Source organism: Balaenoptera musculus, chromosome 2, assembly GCF_009873245.2.
Source record: "Balaenoptera musculus isolate JJ_BM4_2016_0621 chromosome 2, mBalMus1.pri.v3, whole genome shotgun sequence".
NCBI lineage: Eukaryota > Metazoa > Chordata > Mammalia > Artiodactyla > Balaenopteridae > Balaenoptera > Balaenoptera musculus.
This window is the reverse complement of record NC_045786.1, coordinates 66,233,968-66,252,300: the sequence shown is the minus strand read 5'-3', so window position 1 is coordinate 66,252,300 and position 18,333 is coordinate 66,233,968. Positions and strand designations below refer to the sequence as shown.

Sequence of the window (18,333 nt, the reverse complement as noted above, 5' to 3'; positions counted from 1 at the left end):
AAATGTCAGTTCTCTCCAAGTTGATCTGTAGGTTAAATTCAATCAAGATCCTAAAGTATTAAAAAGTATCTTTACAGGAAAGAATTGATTGAGTCTATAATGGCAAAGGTGAAAAGCGAAGCTTTTTTTTTTTTAATAGAAATTTGATAAGCTAATTCTAAAATAATTTCAGAAAATTCTTTGACCTCTGAGAGAAAATAAACATACAAGTCACATTTTATTTTAAGTTGCGATAACTAATGTTTAGTATAATGTTAGGTTATTTTAAAGCATTTTATTTGTATTAACTCATTTAATCCTTAAAACAATGCCATGAGGTACTGTTATTATTCCCATTTACAAGATGAGGAAACTGAGGCACGGAAAAGTTAAATGACTAAGGCTGAATTACAGCCTAGGCTGGCTTTAGATCCTGTGCTCTGAACCACTACCTCAGGTTACCTTTCCTTTTTCATTTTTTTTTCAAAGTACTAACACTGAACTTTGTTTTGCATAAGGCTGATATTATCTATCATATTGCTTCATTTAACTCGAAGTTTAAATAGATTAAAGTCAGTTACTGTTCCCATTGCTGTGTGCATGGTGGGTGTTAGGGAGTGGTTGGTGAAGACATGCAGAATGGTTAGTAGTCACATTAGAATTCTATTTACATGTTTGTTTCGTATGGCAATTGTTTGTCACCTTTAAAAAGATACTGTTCGTTAAATGTATCTTTATAAGAAAGGTTGGAGTAAGATTGGGTCTATAATGGCAAAAGCATACTTTTCATAATTTACATATAATATTAATTAGCATAAATGATATGATAACTATATTTTCCAAACTAAAACTCACGGATTGTGTGCCTTTTTAGATGTGATAGACAGCCTATGAGTTATATAGACTGTAAAATTTTTGAATTTCCAGGCCATAAAATGACTTTTTAGTCTGTCATCAGAATCACATCTGGAGCTTTTTAAGAACTACTTATTAGTGTCCCTCTTCCCCATTTTGGTTCAGTGGGCAGTATAAGTTAGAAAGCTCTATAGGTAGTTCTGATGTGCATCTTAGTTGAGATCCACTAGTTTATGGAGGCAGTTGAATAGAATATCTAAGATTTGGACCATCTCAAAAAATTTCAGACTCTGTGATCATCAAATTTAATAAAGGCAGAATTCTTAATTCTGTTTTTTTGAATGCAGGGATTTTTTTTTCAATTTTTTTTTTTTAGTTCTTTTATTTATTTTTAATTTATTTATTTTATTTATTTTTGGCTGTGTTGGGTCTTCGTTGCTGCGCACGGGCTTTCTCTAGTTGCGGCGTGCGGGGACTACTCTTTGTTGTGGTGCGCGCCCTTCTCATTGCGGTGGCTTCTCTTGTTGTGAAGCACGGGCTCCAGGCGCGTGGGCTTCAGTAGTTGTGGCACACGGGCTCAGTAGTTGTGGCTCGCAGGCTCTAGAGCGCAGGCTCAGTAGTTGTGGCGCACGGGCTTAGTTGCTCTGCGGCATGTGGGATCTTCCCGGACCACGGCTTGAACCCGTGTCCCCTGCATTGGTAGGCAGATTCTTAACCACTGTGCCACTAGGGAAGCCCAGAATTCTTAGTTCTTATAAATAGTTACCAGTTCAACAGACATCTGGAATTATTCTTCCTTATCCAAGTACTTTTCCCCTTTCCATTTTCTTGTATCTTTCTTTCCTTCCTCCCTCCCTCCCTCCCTCTCTCCCTTCCTTCCTGTCACCTTCAATTGTGCCTCAGCTCTGAAATTCTATGATTGACTCCACAACTACTCCACTTGTGCCCCCTTACACATATAGACTTTAAAGTTATTGTGGAACAGCTTCTAAAATTATTGAAATATTACATTTAGGCATTTCCAGTCTCACTTCTGTGCTGAAGTTTAATTAAAGTTCTGAGGTTTTCAGAAGTAACAGATGTCTCAGGTTTTCAGATGAGAAGTATAAAGGTCCTTGTTATGTTAGACTGACTGAGAGTAACAGAACAGCTTTAAAAGTAAAATTACCAGTGCCTCCTCTCTTAAGAACCATAGGAAATTTGAACTGAGAAGATGTAGAGATTATCTAGTGTAGGTTGTTATCTTCCAAGAAGTAAAATTAAGCTCAGAGAGGAGGACTGACTTGCCCAAGGTAGCATAATTAATTAGGTTATGGATAAATAAATATAAAACTCAAATAATCATATGGTAAAAAAATCAATTGAACTTTTTTCTTTTTATAATTTGAAATTAGAATTAATGTGTTTACAATAAATGTTTGCATTATGTGAGCATTGTAAAAACTTATACATGTTAGTTTTATAGTTGTTTTTTATTAGTTTCTTTTAAAATAATATTGTCATAGTTTAAAAGAAAGAAAATCTTTATCCAGTATCTTAGAGTTATAAAAGGACGATGGTCTGCCATCAGCTGAATATATTAACCTGCTATATAAATTTCCTTTGTGTTAGTGCAATGCAGTTTTTGTTTTGTGGGTGAGAAATAGGAGACTTACAGGAAATGTAATCAGTCTATAGATATACAATTGTTTTCCTTCCTTTGCTTATTGTAGAGATTATGAACCTTATAATTGTTTTTATCTTTTCTTTCAATTGATTGGAAAATAATTGAGCAGATTATTTTTTTGTTCTTTTTTTTTTAAGTTCCTCATTCTTTTTCTTATGTTGCATCAGTGATGTATCTTTAATAAACTTCTTCTGTTTGTTTGTTTTCTCTTTGATGAATGTCAGTTAAAGAGAAATTGACTGCGGATCCAGACAGTGAAATAGCTACAACCAGCCTGAGGGTTTCTCTACTATGTCCAGTAAGTGTTAACTAATATTTGCTCTCCAGGAGGCTTAATATACATTTTCTTTGGTTATTAAGTATTTCCAGTCTTTAACAAGTTCTGTTAAATTGAAACATGCCCACTTGTTTGTTAGAGTTTATGAAAAGTAAAAGACATCATGTAGTCTTAGGATTTGAAATCTAAACAAATTTATGTCTATAAAAATTTTCTACTCTTAGTAAGTTATATTTAAATATTGCTTGTGGTTATTAAATGACTTTCTCTCAGACTTAAGTGTAAAATCTCCACATAATGCATTTTATTGTCTTAGTATATTTATTAAAATTTCATTTTTTAAAATAGTATACTTTTGAATAAAAATCTGGCCATGATTATTCACACATTCAATTTAACCATTTTGCCAACAATGACTATAACAATTAAAAACTATTCTGTTTAGCCTGAAAAGTTGAATTGGTTATGCATATAAAAATCAACTAGAAATATTTTTAAACCAGAAAATGAGATCAATTTCAGTCATTTCTACAAAATAAATATAAGGCTCAAGACATACCAAAGGATTAAACTGGTAGTGAAAAAGTTTCCAAAAATGTGTTAAGGTTTATTTCTTAACTAGTTTGATGTCAGGTCCACCAATAGTAGGAATGGTAGTTGAATGATGCTTTCATACAAAAATATGTGAAAAACTGAGAGTAAATTACTTTGATATTTTGATTGCCTTTTGTTCTGTAATTAATCAAATTAATCATATTTAAATTGGGGGAGAAAGTATGGAAAATAAGAGGACTCAGCTCTTTCCTGATTTGCCAGGATTGTTCAGGCAAGCCTGATATTGAAAGCTTTTAATATTGAAATCCTACTAATCTGAGATGAAGTTATTTATTCTTAAACAAAAAATTTAAATAAAAATTAAGTGTTATTTGTCTTATATCTTAGTCTTCTATAATTTATAAAACCTCAAACAATATGAAAAAGTCATTAGCTCATGAATTAGTTTATAATAGAGTACTTTGCATAGCTCTTTTAAAAAAAAACTTTTTTGTTTTATAATTGCTAAGAGAACTCCTGTTCACTATTAAACATCTATAAAGTACAGAAAAAAATACAGTGAAGTTAATAAAAACCACCAAATGTATAATTTTGTATATATCCTTCTATCTTTTTATTCCTTACTATAGCCAGTCATTTTTATAGGGAAAGTATTTTGACTCCAGGCTTTTTATATTATTACTTTAAATTTTTAAATTCTTTCCCAAATATATAATGCAGTCATTGACAGAACTAAAGGGAGAAATAGACAGCAACATAATAATAGTAGTAGACTTCCATACCCCACATTTGGTTATGGATAGAACAGCCAGACAGACGGTCAATAAGGAAGCAAAGGACTTAAACAACACTGTATGCCAATTGGACCTAACAGATATATACAGAATACTGCACCCAACAAAGCAGAATACACATTCTTCTCAGAACACACAGAACATTCTCCAAGACAGAGCACATGTTAGGCTACAAAACAAGTCTTAATTTAAGATTAAAATCATTATAAAGTATCTTCTCTGATCACAATGTGATGAAACTAGAAATCAGTAACAGGAGGAAAACAGGAAAATCCACAAACATGTGGAAATTAAACAATACATTCTTAAACAACCAATGAGTCAAAGAAGAAATCACAAGGGAATTTAGAAAATATCTGAAGACAAATGAAAATAAAAACACAATATACCAAAACTTACAGGATGCAGCAGAAGAGGGAAGTTTATAGGAGTAAATGCTTACATTAAAAAAGAAGAAAGATCTCAGATCAACAACCTAATCTTATACCTCAAGAAACTAAAAAAAGAAAAACAAACTAAACCCAAAGTCAGCAGAAGGAAGGAAATAAAGATTAGAGCAGAGATAAATGAAATAGAAAATAGAAAAACAGTCCAAAAAAATCACGAGACCAGGGATTCCCTGGTGGCACAGTGGTTGAGAGTCTGCCTGCTACTGCAGGGGACACGGGTTTGAGCCCTGGTCTGGGAAGATCCCACATGCCGTGGAGCAACTAGGCCCGTGAGCCACAACTACTGAGCCTGCGCGTCTGGAGCTTGTGCTCCGCAACAAGAGAGGCCACGATAGTGAGAGGCCCGCGCACCGCGATGAAGAGTGGCCCCTGCTTGCCGCAACTAGAGAGAGCCCTAGCACAGAAACGAAGACCCAACATAGCAATCAATCAATCAATCAATCAATAAAATCTTTAAAAAAAAAAATCACAAGACCAAGAGTTGGTTTTTTGAAAAGATCAACAAAGTTGACAAATCCTTAGCTAGACTAAGAAAAAAAGAGGGAAGACTCAAATAGCTAAAATTAGAAATGAAAGAGGAGACATTATAACTGATGTCACAGAAATTAAAAAGATTATAAGACACTACTGTGCCAACAAATTGGATAACGTAGACGTGGATAAATCCTTAGAAACACATAACCTACCAAGACTGAATCATGGAGAAATAAGAAATCTGAACAGACTTATAACTAGTGAGGAGATTGAAGTGGCAATGAAAAATGTCCCAACAAAGAAAAGCCTAGGACCCTATGGCTTCACTGGAGAATCCTACCAAACATTTAAAGAAGAATTAACACCAATCCTTTTCAAACTCTTACAAAGAATTGAAGAAAGAATATTCCTAAACTCATTCTGTAAGGCTAGCATTACTGATCCCAAAACTACACAAGGACACAATAAGACAAGACAAAATGAAACAAAAAAACCCCAGAAAACTGCATACCAGTATTCCTGATGAATATTGATGCAAAAACCCTAAACAAAATACTAGCAAACTGAATTCACCAGCACGTTAGAATGATCATACACCAGACCAAGTGGGATTCATAGCTGGAATGTAAGGCTGGTTCAGCATACAAAAGTAAATCATTGTAATATACCACATTAACAAAATGAAGGACAAAAACCACATAATCATCTCAATCGATGCAGAAAAAACTTGACAAAAACATTTGACAAAATTCAACACCATTTCATGATAAAAACACTCAGCAAACTAGGAATAAAAGAAAGCTTCCTCAACATAATAAAAGCCATATATGAAAAGCCCACAGTGAACATCATACTCAATGTGGAAAGACTTGAAAGCTCTTCCTGTAAGGTCAAGAACAAGGCAAGGATGCCCACTGTCACCACTGCTGTTCAGCATAGTACTGGAAGTTCTAGGCAGAGCAATTAGACAAGGAGGAAAAAAAGATTGGAGAGGAAGAAGTAAAATAATCTCTGTTTGCAGATGACATGATCTTTTACGTAGAAAACACTAAAGATTCCACCAAAAAACCCAAAATATACCTGTTCGAACTGAATTCAACAAAGTTGCAGGATACAAAATCAACAGTCAAAAATTAGTTGCATTTCTATACACTAACAGTGACCAAACTGAGAAGGAAACTATGAAAACAGTCCCATTTACTATAGCATCAAAAAGGATAAAATATTTAGGAATAAGCTCAACCAAGGAGATTGAAAAATATAAAACATGACAAAAAAGAATTCAGAGAAGATAGAAATAAATGGAGAGATATCCCATAATTACAGATTGGAAGACTTAATATTGTTAAAATGCGCATACTACTCAAAGTGATCTGCAGATTCAGTGTAGTTCCTATCAAATCCCAATGGCATTTTTTGCAGAAATAAAAAAAAAAAAATCCTTAAATTTCTGTGGAATGTTAAGGGGCTCTTGAGTAGCCAAAACAATCTTAACGAGAACAAAGTTCGAGCCCTCACACTCCCTGATTTCAAAACATCCTACAAAGCAGTAGTAATTAAGATGGTGTGGTACTGACAGAAAGGTAGATAATATAGACCAATGGAACAAAATAGAGAGCCCAGAAACAATATGGTCAAATGCCTTTCTACAGGAGTGCCAAGACTACATAATGGGAAAAAGATGGTCTCTTTAAACAAATGGCATTGGGAAAACTGAATATTCACATGCAAAATAATGAACTTGGACCCTTACTTTACACCGTATATAAAAATTAACTCAAAATGGATTAAAGATCAAAACCATAAGACCTTAAACTGTTACGCTCCTAGAAGAAACATGGGGGAAAGGCTTCAGTTGAATCTGGCAGTGACTTCTTGGATATGACACCAAAAGCAGAGGCGACAAAAGCAAGGACAGACCAATGGGAATACACCCATTGGTCTTAAAAACTTAAACTTAAAAACTTAAAACCTTTTCTTGCCAAAGGAAACAGTTAACAGAGTGAAAAGACAGCCTAGGGAATGGGAGAAAATAATTGAGAATTTTATACCTGGTAAGGGGTTAATATCCAGAATATATAAGGAACTTCTACACCCCAACAACAACAACAAAACAAACAACCTGATTAAACATAGGCAAAGGACTTGAATAGACATTTCTCCAAAGAAGGTATACAGATGGCTGACAAGCACATGAAAAGATGTTCAACATCACTAATCATTAAGGAAATGCGTATCAGAATCACATGAGACATCACTTCACACCCATCAGGATGGCGCCTAGCAAAAAAATCAGAAGATGACAAGTTTCAGTGAGGATGCCACAGACACTGGAACCCTTGTGGACTGTTGGTGGGAATGTAAAATGCTGCAGCCATTATGGAAAAACAGTATGGAGGTTCCTCAAAAAGTTAAAAATAGAATTAACATATGATCTGTCGATTCTTCTGGGTATGTATCTAAAAGAATTCAAAGCAAGATCTTGAAGAAATAATTTGCATACCCACGTTCGTCACATTATTCACAATAGCCAAAGGGTGGAAGCAACCCAAATGTCCATCAAGAGATGAACAAATATGGTATATATACATACAATAGAATATAATGTATGGAACATGAAAAAAGAAGGAAATCCTGTCATATGCCATGTGGATAAACCTTGAGAACATTACAATAAGCAAAATAAGCCAGTCACAAAAGCATAAATACCGTATGATTCCACTCATGAAGTATATAAAGTAGTCAAAACCATGGAAGCAGAAAGTAGAAAGATGGATCCAAGGGCTGGGGAGGGCAAATTAGTGGGTGTAGAGTTTCAGTGTTGCTAGATGAAAACGTTCTAGAGATCTGTTGTACAACAGTGTGAATATACTTAGCATTACTGAATTGTACACTTTAAGATGGTTAAGGTGGTAGGTTTAATGTTAATGTTTAGTGTTTTTACCACAATAAAAAATATTGGCCAGGGGAACATGGGGTGGATTCTTAAGTAATCAGATGTTATAACAGACTATGGTGTAAAGGAATGTGGTATTTTTTAACATTTAGAAAAATGGTTCACAGACCAGCTAAGTGGAGGGTGGGAAGAAGACAAAGTTTTTTTTAAAGGTATATACCTATCATACCCTCTTTCCTCCAAACACCTATTTATCTACCCTCCCCCTTGACATGATTCCTTGCCGCCCCATTCCATTATAAAACACCAGTTCAGAGAACATGAGAAATTTAGGAACGTGCATAAGCTTCATTTTCCATTCAAATCACTGGAAGGAGTCTTGTTTTTCTGCAGTCTCATTTTAAACGTGTTTACAGTTGTGCTAATATATATGATGTTTATATTATTTAACATTTATATGAAGCATTTATTCATATAAATAAGGACTACAATATAAATCTTGATGTTCTTATTTGTATAACTAGTTTTGAATTTCATAGTTCAGGTGATCTTTATATTATTAGAAAATGTTAATCATGTTTTGCTTGTTGCACCTCTTAATTTACTCGGCGAGCTTTAAATTTTTCTTTCCATATCCCCCTGCTCCTCCCTTTTTAGTTTCAGCAGTTACAGCAGTTCATTTTAAATTGACTTATGCTTTCAAAATTCAGATTATAGGAAAAACAACTATATATATAACCCATAATTATAATACTTTTATGGATTTCTATTTGGCCAAAGGGACAATCCCTTTACAATTATTCTGGAACAGTAAGGCAATATATTTTAGGTATGTTTTTACTCTAAAAAGTAAAACTTCGTAATGGCAACTCATCTATATATCAAATTTATAGAATAATAAAAGAGATTTGTTCCCTTTGAAATATGTAAATATGATGTCTGACTGTGCATTTGAATTACCCTTGTTGTGATATACACAGCTCAAAATAAATGAGTTTCTGTTTTTTGTGTGCTGTTTAGCTAAAGGCAATGAAAATAATTAAAGATGTTTTTGCTCTTTGGGAATTTTTCAGTTCTAATTTATTAAAAATAGAGCTGGAAGAATGTTTGTGAACCTGCTTTGTGAGATACTCCCTAGACCTGTAAACTCGAATGCAAATCACTTGGAGTTGGTAGAAGAAAAAAAAATAAACTCCTTGGAAATTTATTCATGAAATACTTATCATAATGATGATGATGAAGAAGTTATAAAATTCTCAATATCACACTACTTTCTTTTTATAAGGAAAAAGTACATCTATTATTGATGTTTTGGGGGTCCTTTGGTATAAGCTGGTTTGAACTTATATCTAAGTAGGGTATTTTCTCTTGAAGTATCATCAGTTACTATTATGTTATAGTAAGGTTAATGGCATTAGAAAGCTTATTTGGGAGTTGTTTTCAAAGTGTTTATTTGCAAATGATGCAAATATCCACCCCATCCTATAAAGGGAAAAGGGGAATTTGTAATTACCAGATGAAGATGTTCAAAGCTCAGCTTCTTTTCTGAAGTTAGAGAATTCAGTGTCCATTCATAGATAAGTATTTAGAATTTAGTGATTGTTTTTAAAAATCAGGAGTATGAGGGTCATATAACAATTACTTTGTAATTCTTTGAAGCAAGACATTTGTGTGATGGCTAATAAACTGCATTTGAAATTGAACTTCTCCTTTCGTATACCTATTTGTAAACGTCCTTCCTGTGGCATTCATGTAGCAGTGTTCCTTAAAAATTCTGTAGGTAAACTTGTCAGTGTGGCTGATCATATAAGGGCTTGAGAGTTGCTCTCCCAACGAAAAGATGAACTGACAGCAACTACAGGGCTAAAGTTATGTGAGGTGATGGTCTTTGGAGAATAACTGCTTTTCATAGTATAAGTTCTACAGCCTATGGCTTGGATTCTGAAACAATCGTTGTTTCTTATCTTCTTATCCATTGTCTTCATAAACTATCAGAAGTAGCCTACTAGTTCTGCAGTTACATGAACCTTGTCTACAATGACTGTATTTATCTAGGATTTCTCTACTTAGTATTAAGGCAGTAGCAAATATACCTACTCAGTAGGAATTTGCACTTCACAGATAAGTTAAGGTGTGACTTAAGACATAAAAATGTAATTTAGCACCACCACCTATATCGTTATTTGGAAGATGTTTCTAGACTAACGCAGCATGTCTTGGCTAATGGTAAATAGATGATATTTCTGTTATAAGAGCTAGTTTGTTCTTTTTGTGTGTGTGCCTTTTTCATCAGGTACTTAGGTAAATCAAATCATAAAACCTGAATAGAAGTGTAGAAAGGGAGTAATGGAGTTGTTTAATACTGTGTGAGCATAGAAGAGAAGACTGACTGGGCTGAGGTTTGAGTGGGTCTCCTACTAGCTTGCAGAGTGATTTGAAGCAGATATGTTTCTGTACTTTAATTAATAATGGGGGACATATATTGAGTACTTGCTCTGTGTCAGGCCCTGTGCAGTAAATATAATTTAGACCCTACAGTCATATGGTATAGATGCTATTTTTATCCCCATTTTCTAAAACTAAGGCTCAGAGAGACTAAATAACTTCCAGGATTCATACCCTCAATGAATGGTGCCTCCTAGAACTACCCAGCATGCATAGCTGAAGCCTGATCAGTACACAGGACCATCTTCTTGCTGTATGTGTAGCAGGTACCTTTCCCAGTGCCAAGGATAAGGAGATGAGCCCAATGTGTTTCTAGTAGGAGGAGAAACACATAAATAAATAGTGTAATCATATGCAGTGTAGAGTTGGGAGCACAGAGAAGGGAGCTGTCAGTTTTCTCTGCATCCCTCCTGTCCATACTTCTGATACTGTAAACTGGCATTACTCCCTTCTCAAGTTGATGACACATTCTGGGTCCTTTTTTATTCTTCATCACTACATCCTGTTGAAATAAGGAGGAAACCATGTTACTTCAGAGATAGAAAAAGAGCCCAGCAAGGTTAAGTGCCTTTCCTAGAGGCACAGTAAATCACTGGTGTGAGAACAATAATTTAGGGCCCCAAATGACAGTTAATTTCCTTGGTAGACTAGGAAATTGCACATTTCCGTGAAATTCTCGTAAGCCAAGAATCTTTTCCTCTTTTTTTCCTCATTTAACTCATATCCTTTCCAAGGCCTTATGTTTTTCAAGCTCACAAACATGTGGAAAATCTTTTCCTGATATTTAGCAAAAAATATGGTTACTGAAAGTAGGTGACTTCTATACTATACGGCCATTGTGACCTACGGGGACCCCACAGTGGTTATCCAGCTGTACTGTACGAAGTGTCTTCCATGCAAGGAGGTCATGATATGGTAGCTCCCTGGGCAGATCTCTGGACAGCTTCTCTACTTTGGTCCAAAGCTGGCAGTTCAGGGACCAGATGAAGCAGATTTCATTGTTCGTAGGACAGACTCAACCTATGTCAGCATAAGCACTATTTGCAGGGCAAGAAGAGCAAGTCTCATAACATGCTAGAGGTCCGGAGGTGTTTGCTGAATTGCCTGTGATGGTGCCCAGTGAGGGAAGAGAGTGCACACACCTGGGTTTCTTCTCAGAGCTGCTGTTTGGCAATTATGCCAAGCATTGTGGGAAATGCTTATTCTGTTCTGACCTCTGAATTACAATCAACCTGATATCTTAATGAGAGTAAGTATCTGTATCTTGAGCATTTAATAAGGCATTCCTTTTTCCTTTCCCAATACCTAGTAAAGTGGTTCTTAACTTTTTTGGATTAGGGACTACTCTAAGAATTTGGTGAAAGCACTTTCTCCGGAAAAATGCACACACTTACAAGATTTTGCATGTAATTTCAAGGGGTTCATAGTTCTTCCCCCTAGAAGTGGATCTGTAAGCTGTGGATTGAGGGTAAATAACCTCTGCTGTAACTTTCCATAGTCTCTCTATTTTAATATCCAAAGAAATATTGTAATTTTTAGCCGGTAGATGTTTCACAGAAAATGTGTTAGAAGTAAACAGAATACGCTTTAAATTGGAATACATATACTTTGTGTTTCAGGAAAAATGTTGTATAACAGTTGTCTAATATTTACTTTTGTCTCCCTTTTTCAAAGCTTGGTAAAATGCGTTTGACAATTCCATGTCGGGCCCTTACATGTTCTCATCTGCAGTGTTTTGATGCAACTCTTTATATTCAGATGAATGAGAAAAAACCAACTTGGGTTTGTCCTGTCTGTGATAAGAAGGCTCCGTATGAACACCTTATTATTGATGGGTATGTCAATTTAAAGTTTTTCCTTGTACTTCAAAGTAACCATCTATTATTGGTTTTGTTTTCCATCATGTTTGGGATTAAAATTCTATAGGTAGTGTTTTCTGAGCTATGTATTTTTAGGATTTTCATGACTGTAGAAGTCAGTAGTTTTCTAAGTAATTAATATTGTGAACATTTTCCTTTTTAACTTTATGTCCCCTTGTTTTGAAAATGTGTGCCTTACTGTCAGTGCCTCCTGACATTTACCATTTTAAAGCACCAGTGGTTCTAAGTAGGGTGTACTTACACCTTTTCCTAACATGAATCCATCTATCCCTAGACATGCAGACCATTTTGGAGAGAGAATGAAAGAATTGTGAAACTCTGGTTAACCTAACTGACCAGAAATTGGTCTGTTTTTGGAGATTTCCTGGTGCTTCAGTTGTGGGCCAGCATCCCTACTCCCTACCATACGGGCTCCTCAAACTGATCAACACACTGAATAGCAGCTCTTTGTTTTTCTGTTTTCTCTAAAATACTTGTCTTTGTCTTTCTTCTCCACCTATAGCATCACAACAGTCGATTTTTTTTTAACACTCTGGTGTTTTATCTGTCCTTCCAAACATCTTCGAATATCCCTTTCCGTTTTCTCCTATTCTCTAGCCTCCTTTTTTTCCTTTTTGCCGCTGAACAAAGATAAATTGTGAAAAGAAGGATCTTCTTGAGATTTCCTGTACTCTTTAGAAAAATGCTTAATGCAACTTACCTATAATATTTGAGAAAACATAGAAGCCTGAAGGTATAACATAAGGAATGGAATACATTTAGCAATAGAAGTGTAATCCAGAGCTTGAAAGATGTCAGACCAGTCATATGGGGAGAAGTAAACATGTAACTTAAATGTTTTATGTTTGATTTTTCAGAGATGTCAGTGATCACTAATAAATCAGAATTGAATAATACTTTACCAACTCTGTATATTATGTAACTTTAGATGCCTGCATCAATTGGGATTATTCTTTCTTACTATAAAAGCCACACATACACACACACCCCTAAAGAAAAATTGGAAACATACGAAAATAAAAAGCTGTTATGTTATTTTCTGATTTTTTTCCCCATATTTGTGATTATACAGTATTAGTATTTTTTATCCTTTGGTTTCATTTAATATTACAACCTGAGAATTTGATCATTAATTTTACACGTTTTTGAAAATCTCATTTTTTAATATCCACATGGTAATTATCAAGGAGCTTTAACTTTCAATACATATTTTTGCATGTATTTCTTCAGTTATCAAATAAGATGTGCTTATTGTAGGCAATTTGGATTATGTTGAAAAGTATAAAGAAAAAGAATAAATATCCACAATGTCACCACTGAGAGATAAGCACTATTTATATACCACTCACACACAGAATTTTATTTTTAAAATATAGAGTTTTCTTTTCTTGGCCTCTTCACACTTTCTGTGAACATATATTTCCCCCCATATTATTAAAAAAATCTTTGGAAACCTCATTTTTCATGGTTACATAATATTTTCTTGCATACAGGTACCATAATTTAAGTAACTATTCTCCTATTTAGCCCTAGATTTTGAGAACAAATACACCTTGTCGGTTACACTTTCTCATTTATACTTGTACAAAACATAGAAGGTCTGAATGTTTTTTGAATAGTAATAATTCTAATTGGTCTTACTTTAGAATGTGATATTCAAGGGACAAATTGTTTTTTATAGCTTGTTCATGGAAATCCTAAAGTACTGTACAGATTGTGATGAAATACAGTTTAAGGAGGATGGCTCTTGGGCACCTATGAGATCAAAAAAGGAAGTACAGGAAGTTTCTACCTCTTACAATGGAGTTGATGGTGAGTGTTAGTTTTCCAAAAGGGTGGGGCAGTCTCCCTGTTGTTGTGAAGCCTTGGTTTTCAATATTAAAACACATAAAATTTTTAAGAATACTCAGCAGTTTATGGATAGCTCAATAACTTATTAAATTATTGATTAAATGTTCAGAAGTAGTGAAACTCTAAATTCACTTTCTGCCAGCTTTTAAAATTTTGTGGTATAAGATTTCAGAATAACATAATCTAATAAGTTATTTGTAAAGTCATGCTTTTGAAATGGTATCCTTTTAAATCTTTTACAGACTTGGTACAGGTTAGTGAATGTTCTTTTTTCATTTACATTTTTTTCCTGGCTTTTTTAGTACGTTTTTGCTGGAAGGAAACTATGACTTTTTAAAAATGTTACTATAACGTCTCTCTGTATATCAGGTATTGTACAGGTAAACATGTGTAATATATAGTGTTTGCCCTCAGACTACTTTTATTCTGAGGTGGACATATATTTTGATTGTTTGCCCTAATTCAGAATTGTTTTTCAAAACAATCCTTTAACAACCGATAATAAATAATAGTTTTAAGCTTAGGGGAACAGAGCCACTGTTGCTTTTGTATTCTTGGACCCTAGCAATATACTGTAACTGATAAAGTCTAAACTACAACTGATAATCTAATCCATAGGCTGAGAAAAAGAGATGTTACAGGTCTTTTTTGCCTTGTGTTTCAATCATTCCCACACAGGATGCTTGAGCTCCACATTAGAGCATCAAGTGGCTTCTCATCACCAGTCCTCAAATAAAAGTAAGAAAGTAGAGGTGATTGACCTAACCATAGACAGTTCATCCGATGAAGAGGAGGAAGAGCCATCTGCCAAGAGAACCTGCCCTTCTCTCTCTCCCACATCACCACTAAGTAATAAAGGGTAAGTGCTGAGATCTTAAAAAAAAAAAAAACTCATTGTGAAAGTTAATTTTGCAAATAGGGTTAAAAGATCTGCTAAATAAAATGATTGTAAAACTTAGTAATGATTGTAAAACTTAACTTAGTGATCAGAGAATAGGTTGAATTTTTCTCAGGTGTGTTTCTTAAGGGGTTGGGATAATGCATTAAAGGGGTCACTTGGATATGATCTTCATCATACCAAAAGATGATTCTAGTACAGTGGTTCTCAAACTTGGGTATACATCAGTATCACCTGAAGGACTTACTAAAACACATTGCTTCCCTAGCCCCCATGTCTGATTCAGGAATAGGAACTGAGAAAATGTGTATTTCTAATAAGTTCCCAGGTGATCCTAATGCTGGTCGTAGGATTTAAAATACTTACTCAAACTGGAAAATGTGTGCTGTAAAATTAACCCTAAGTTGAGTGTTTCAAGCAGAAAGCAGAGGAAGTCCAGTTGAATGCTTTAAACCTGCCTCAGAATGTGTAAGACTGGCAATGAAAGAAGTGTAGGACTTAAGTTGCAGTACACAATGCTTTATGTTTTGCAGACTCATTTCCCATACTTCCCATTAGTCTCATATCGGTAATAATGTACCTTGGTTATGCTTCATGTCACTTCATGAAACACTGTTACCTACTTTATGTAAAACACGCTGTGCTAAACATGGGTGATAATAAAGTAAGTAAGTACAGTCCCAACCTTAAAGAGTTTGACATTTTGTAGAGGATGGTAAAACAAGTAGCTGACTCTAGCTGTACTCTTAAACAGACTGTTAGTCTTATGAGACACTTCGGGGATCCTCAGCAAAAGACTTCATGTTTTGCTGAGGCACAGCTGTAGCACACCAAAGGTAAATCTAGAAATCCATGTGTGACCCCTTTTAGGTATAGATCAGGAGAGTTATGTGGCCTTATGTAATTGAATAGAAGCTATTCAGAAAATCTTCCAGCAAACTGTAGTGCCTGAAGGAAGAATGTAAGTGAGGAAGGGAAAGTCTGCAGAAGGCATTGTTACAGATTTCAAGGTTAAAGAGGGAAAGTAAACACCAGACCAAGAGCAGGCACTTCTGTGCTTGGAGTCAAATTATTTTCAGGCTTGATACTGTTTGATGAGATAAAAAGATCTTCTATTTGAGTATATTTGTAGTTACTTGAAAAATGAAGTTGCAACAGTAAAAGAGCACAATTGTGATAAATGTGGCTCCTCTCTCATTAGAGGACTTTGGCTATTTCAGGAATCTTTATAGTACAACCAGACATATGACGCAGGTTGATATTTTCACTCTAGAGTAGCTTATTTTATCATAGAGACAAATAAAAGACATTAAAAGCAGTATCATTATTCTAAACAAAATGAATATTTAAACACTAATTCTGCTTTACATCCTGCTTTATGAACATTCACCTCTGAGGAAAGCCTACGTTGATGGCTGTTATCCAACAAACCTGACCGTATATTATACCAGCTTCTTTCTTAAATCTGAGTTGTGGGGGGGGGGGGCAGGGAGGGAAGAAGAGTCAAATTAGCAAAAGCTGGTGTAGTTAGAGCAAATATCTGTAGAATTTTGACTCTAAGATATTTTATGTTTTATATATATTTTTAAATGGTATATTTAACATAGCATGACCAAAACATATCATCATTTTATTACTTTAAATGCCATAAAACAGCACCTTAAAATATATTTCATCAATCTGGGTATATAAATACTTCATGCATTAAATGCATCATTATATATATGTTAGTTCTGCTCTTTAGTATATTGATAGTAGTCATACATATGTAAACACTTTTCCTGAAAGGAAACTTTCTGAGTGTTTAGAAATCTAATTTTTCTTCTTTGAATATTTGCTTTGCTGTTTCTCCAGAAATAGTTTGTTTATTATGTTTGGGAAATTACATTAGATGCATTAACTACTTCCTGAGCTTCCCAGTGACTAATTGAACCCAGATAGAGTATTTGCTAACGCCAGACCTTTCTCTCTTGATTTTCAGATAAAAACAAGCAACCTGAAAGTTTATAACATTTTTAGAAGAATAACACCATATTCAGTACCAGTGACCATTTTTCAGTAATGACTAGCCAATAAATAGAAACCTAAACCCAGCATATTGTATTTGTTATTGTGCAGTGTGAAGGTGGAAATGCATTTTAGAATATTATCATAAAATTGAAAGAGAAGGAGCCAGCCAGGAATCAGAAAGAGGCAAAGATTAGTAAATGTAAAACATTTTGCTGTCTTCAGCTGCTGAGTGTTCATCCAGAAATTACCTTTGCTGTTTGGTATACCAAGATGTTTTCAAAGACTAGCATTTCAACTCCTTTTGTCTCTCTTGTAATCCCTTAGGTATTGTCAGAGGAGATAGCTAATGGAAAATGGTACTTTCTATAGATGTAAGAGGTTTAGTTAAGTTTCCATTAGACAAAACATTTTTATGAGGTGGATGAGAGTATATTTTATGCTTCATATCCCATTCATAAAAATATGGTAGAAGGTCATAACTAGAACTCTATTCCTGGAAATCCATCCTTGGCATCTTTTGAAATATTCTTTACCATTGAAATTGCATCTCCATACCCTGAGGACTTTACGTGAAGTTTTAAAAGCAAAAGACAGCCTGTTTCTACCTTCTTTTCTCTTTATTTTCTATAACTTATATGTCTATTAGCCTCTGTATGGTTGGGATAGCATATGGCCCTTATGTTTTCACTCAGGACTATTAGAATTCTTTCTCTTTTCGAAATCATTTTAATTCTTCCTTTTCTTTTTCCTTTATTTCTCCCTCTCTTTTGCTTTTCCTTGATTTTTGGTAAAGAAAAAAAGATTTAACTACTCAGCTACTTAAACATTTCACTCTGTTCTTCCAGAATCCCTGTCTTTGTTCTTTTTTTCTTTTTCCATTTATACTATTTATACTATTCTCCCTTTAAAAACGCTGTACCACCTGTTCATTATGGAGCATCTTTACTCCTTGTCTTGCTGCCTTCGTTCATTCAGAAGGCCTTTTATGTAAATAGCGTGCTAATGACTGTGCCGGGCATTGAATATACCAAGATAAACAGTACCTAGTTTTTATTCTCATAAATCTTACAAGTCTGAGGGCCACTGTTAACTCCTCACTGCTCAGACTGCTGCATTCCCCTAGTCTTGTTATATGTGTTTTCTTTGCAAGGATTTACCTAAACTTTTTACTAGCCAGCACTCTAGTGCTTATTTTTTAAAGGTTTCAGAATTTTGTCTGCTGTAGATACTTTTCACTCATATTCCATTGAAGTGGCTCAGCCGTGCCTTCCCCCTGCATTCTGAAAGTGTAGATGACGTTGTTC

The 18,333-nt window shown here is 34.6% G+C and overlaps 1 protein-coding gene across 4 annotated transcripts in view; it reads left to right on the top strand.

The window, feature by feature from the left end:
- The window catches only part of PIAS1 (protein inhibitor of activated STAT 1), a 123,100-nt gene that overhangs the window by 97,661 nt on the left and 7,106 nt on the right, over window positions 1-18,333 (top strand). For 3 of the 4 annotated variants that reach the window (XM_036841919.1, XM_036841920.1, XM_036841922.1), the window contains exons 8-11: window positions 2,725-2,798; window positions 12,065-12,225; window positions 13,952-14,082; window positions 14,800-14,980. In XM_036841919.1, coding sequence (XP_036697814.1) covers window positions 2,725-2,798; window positions 12,065-12,225; window positions 13,952-14,082; window positions 14,800-14,980 — 547 coding nt within the window. The remainder of the gene's footprint in view (window positions 1-2,724; window positions 2,799-12,064; window positions 12,226-13,951; window positions 14,083-14,799; window positions 14,981-18,333) is intronic. The other variant, XR_005018619.1, reaches the window with a different exon arrangement.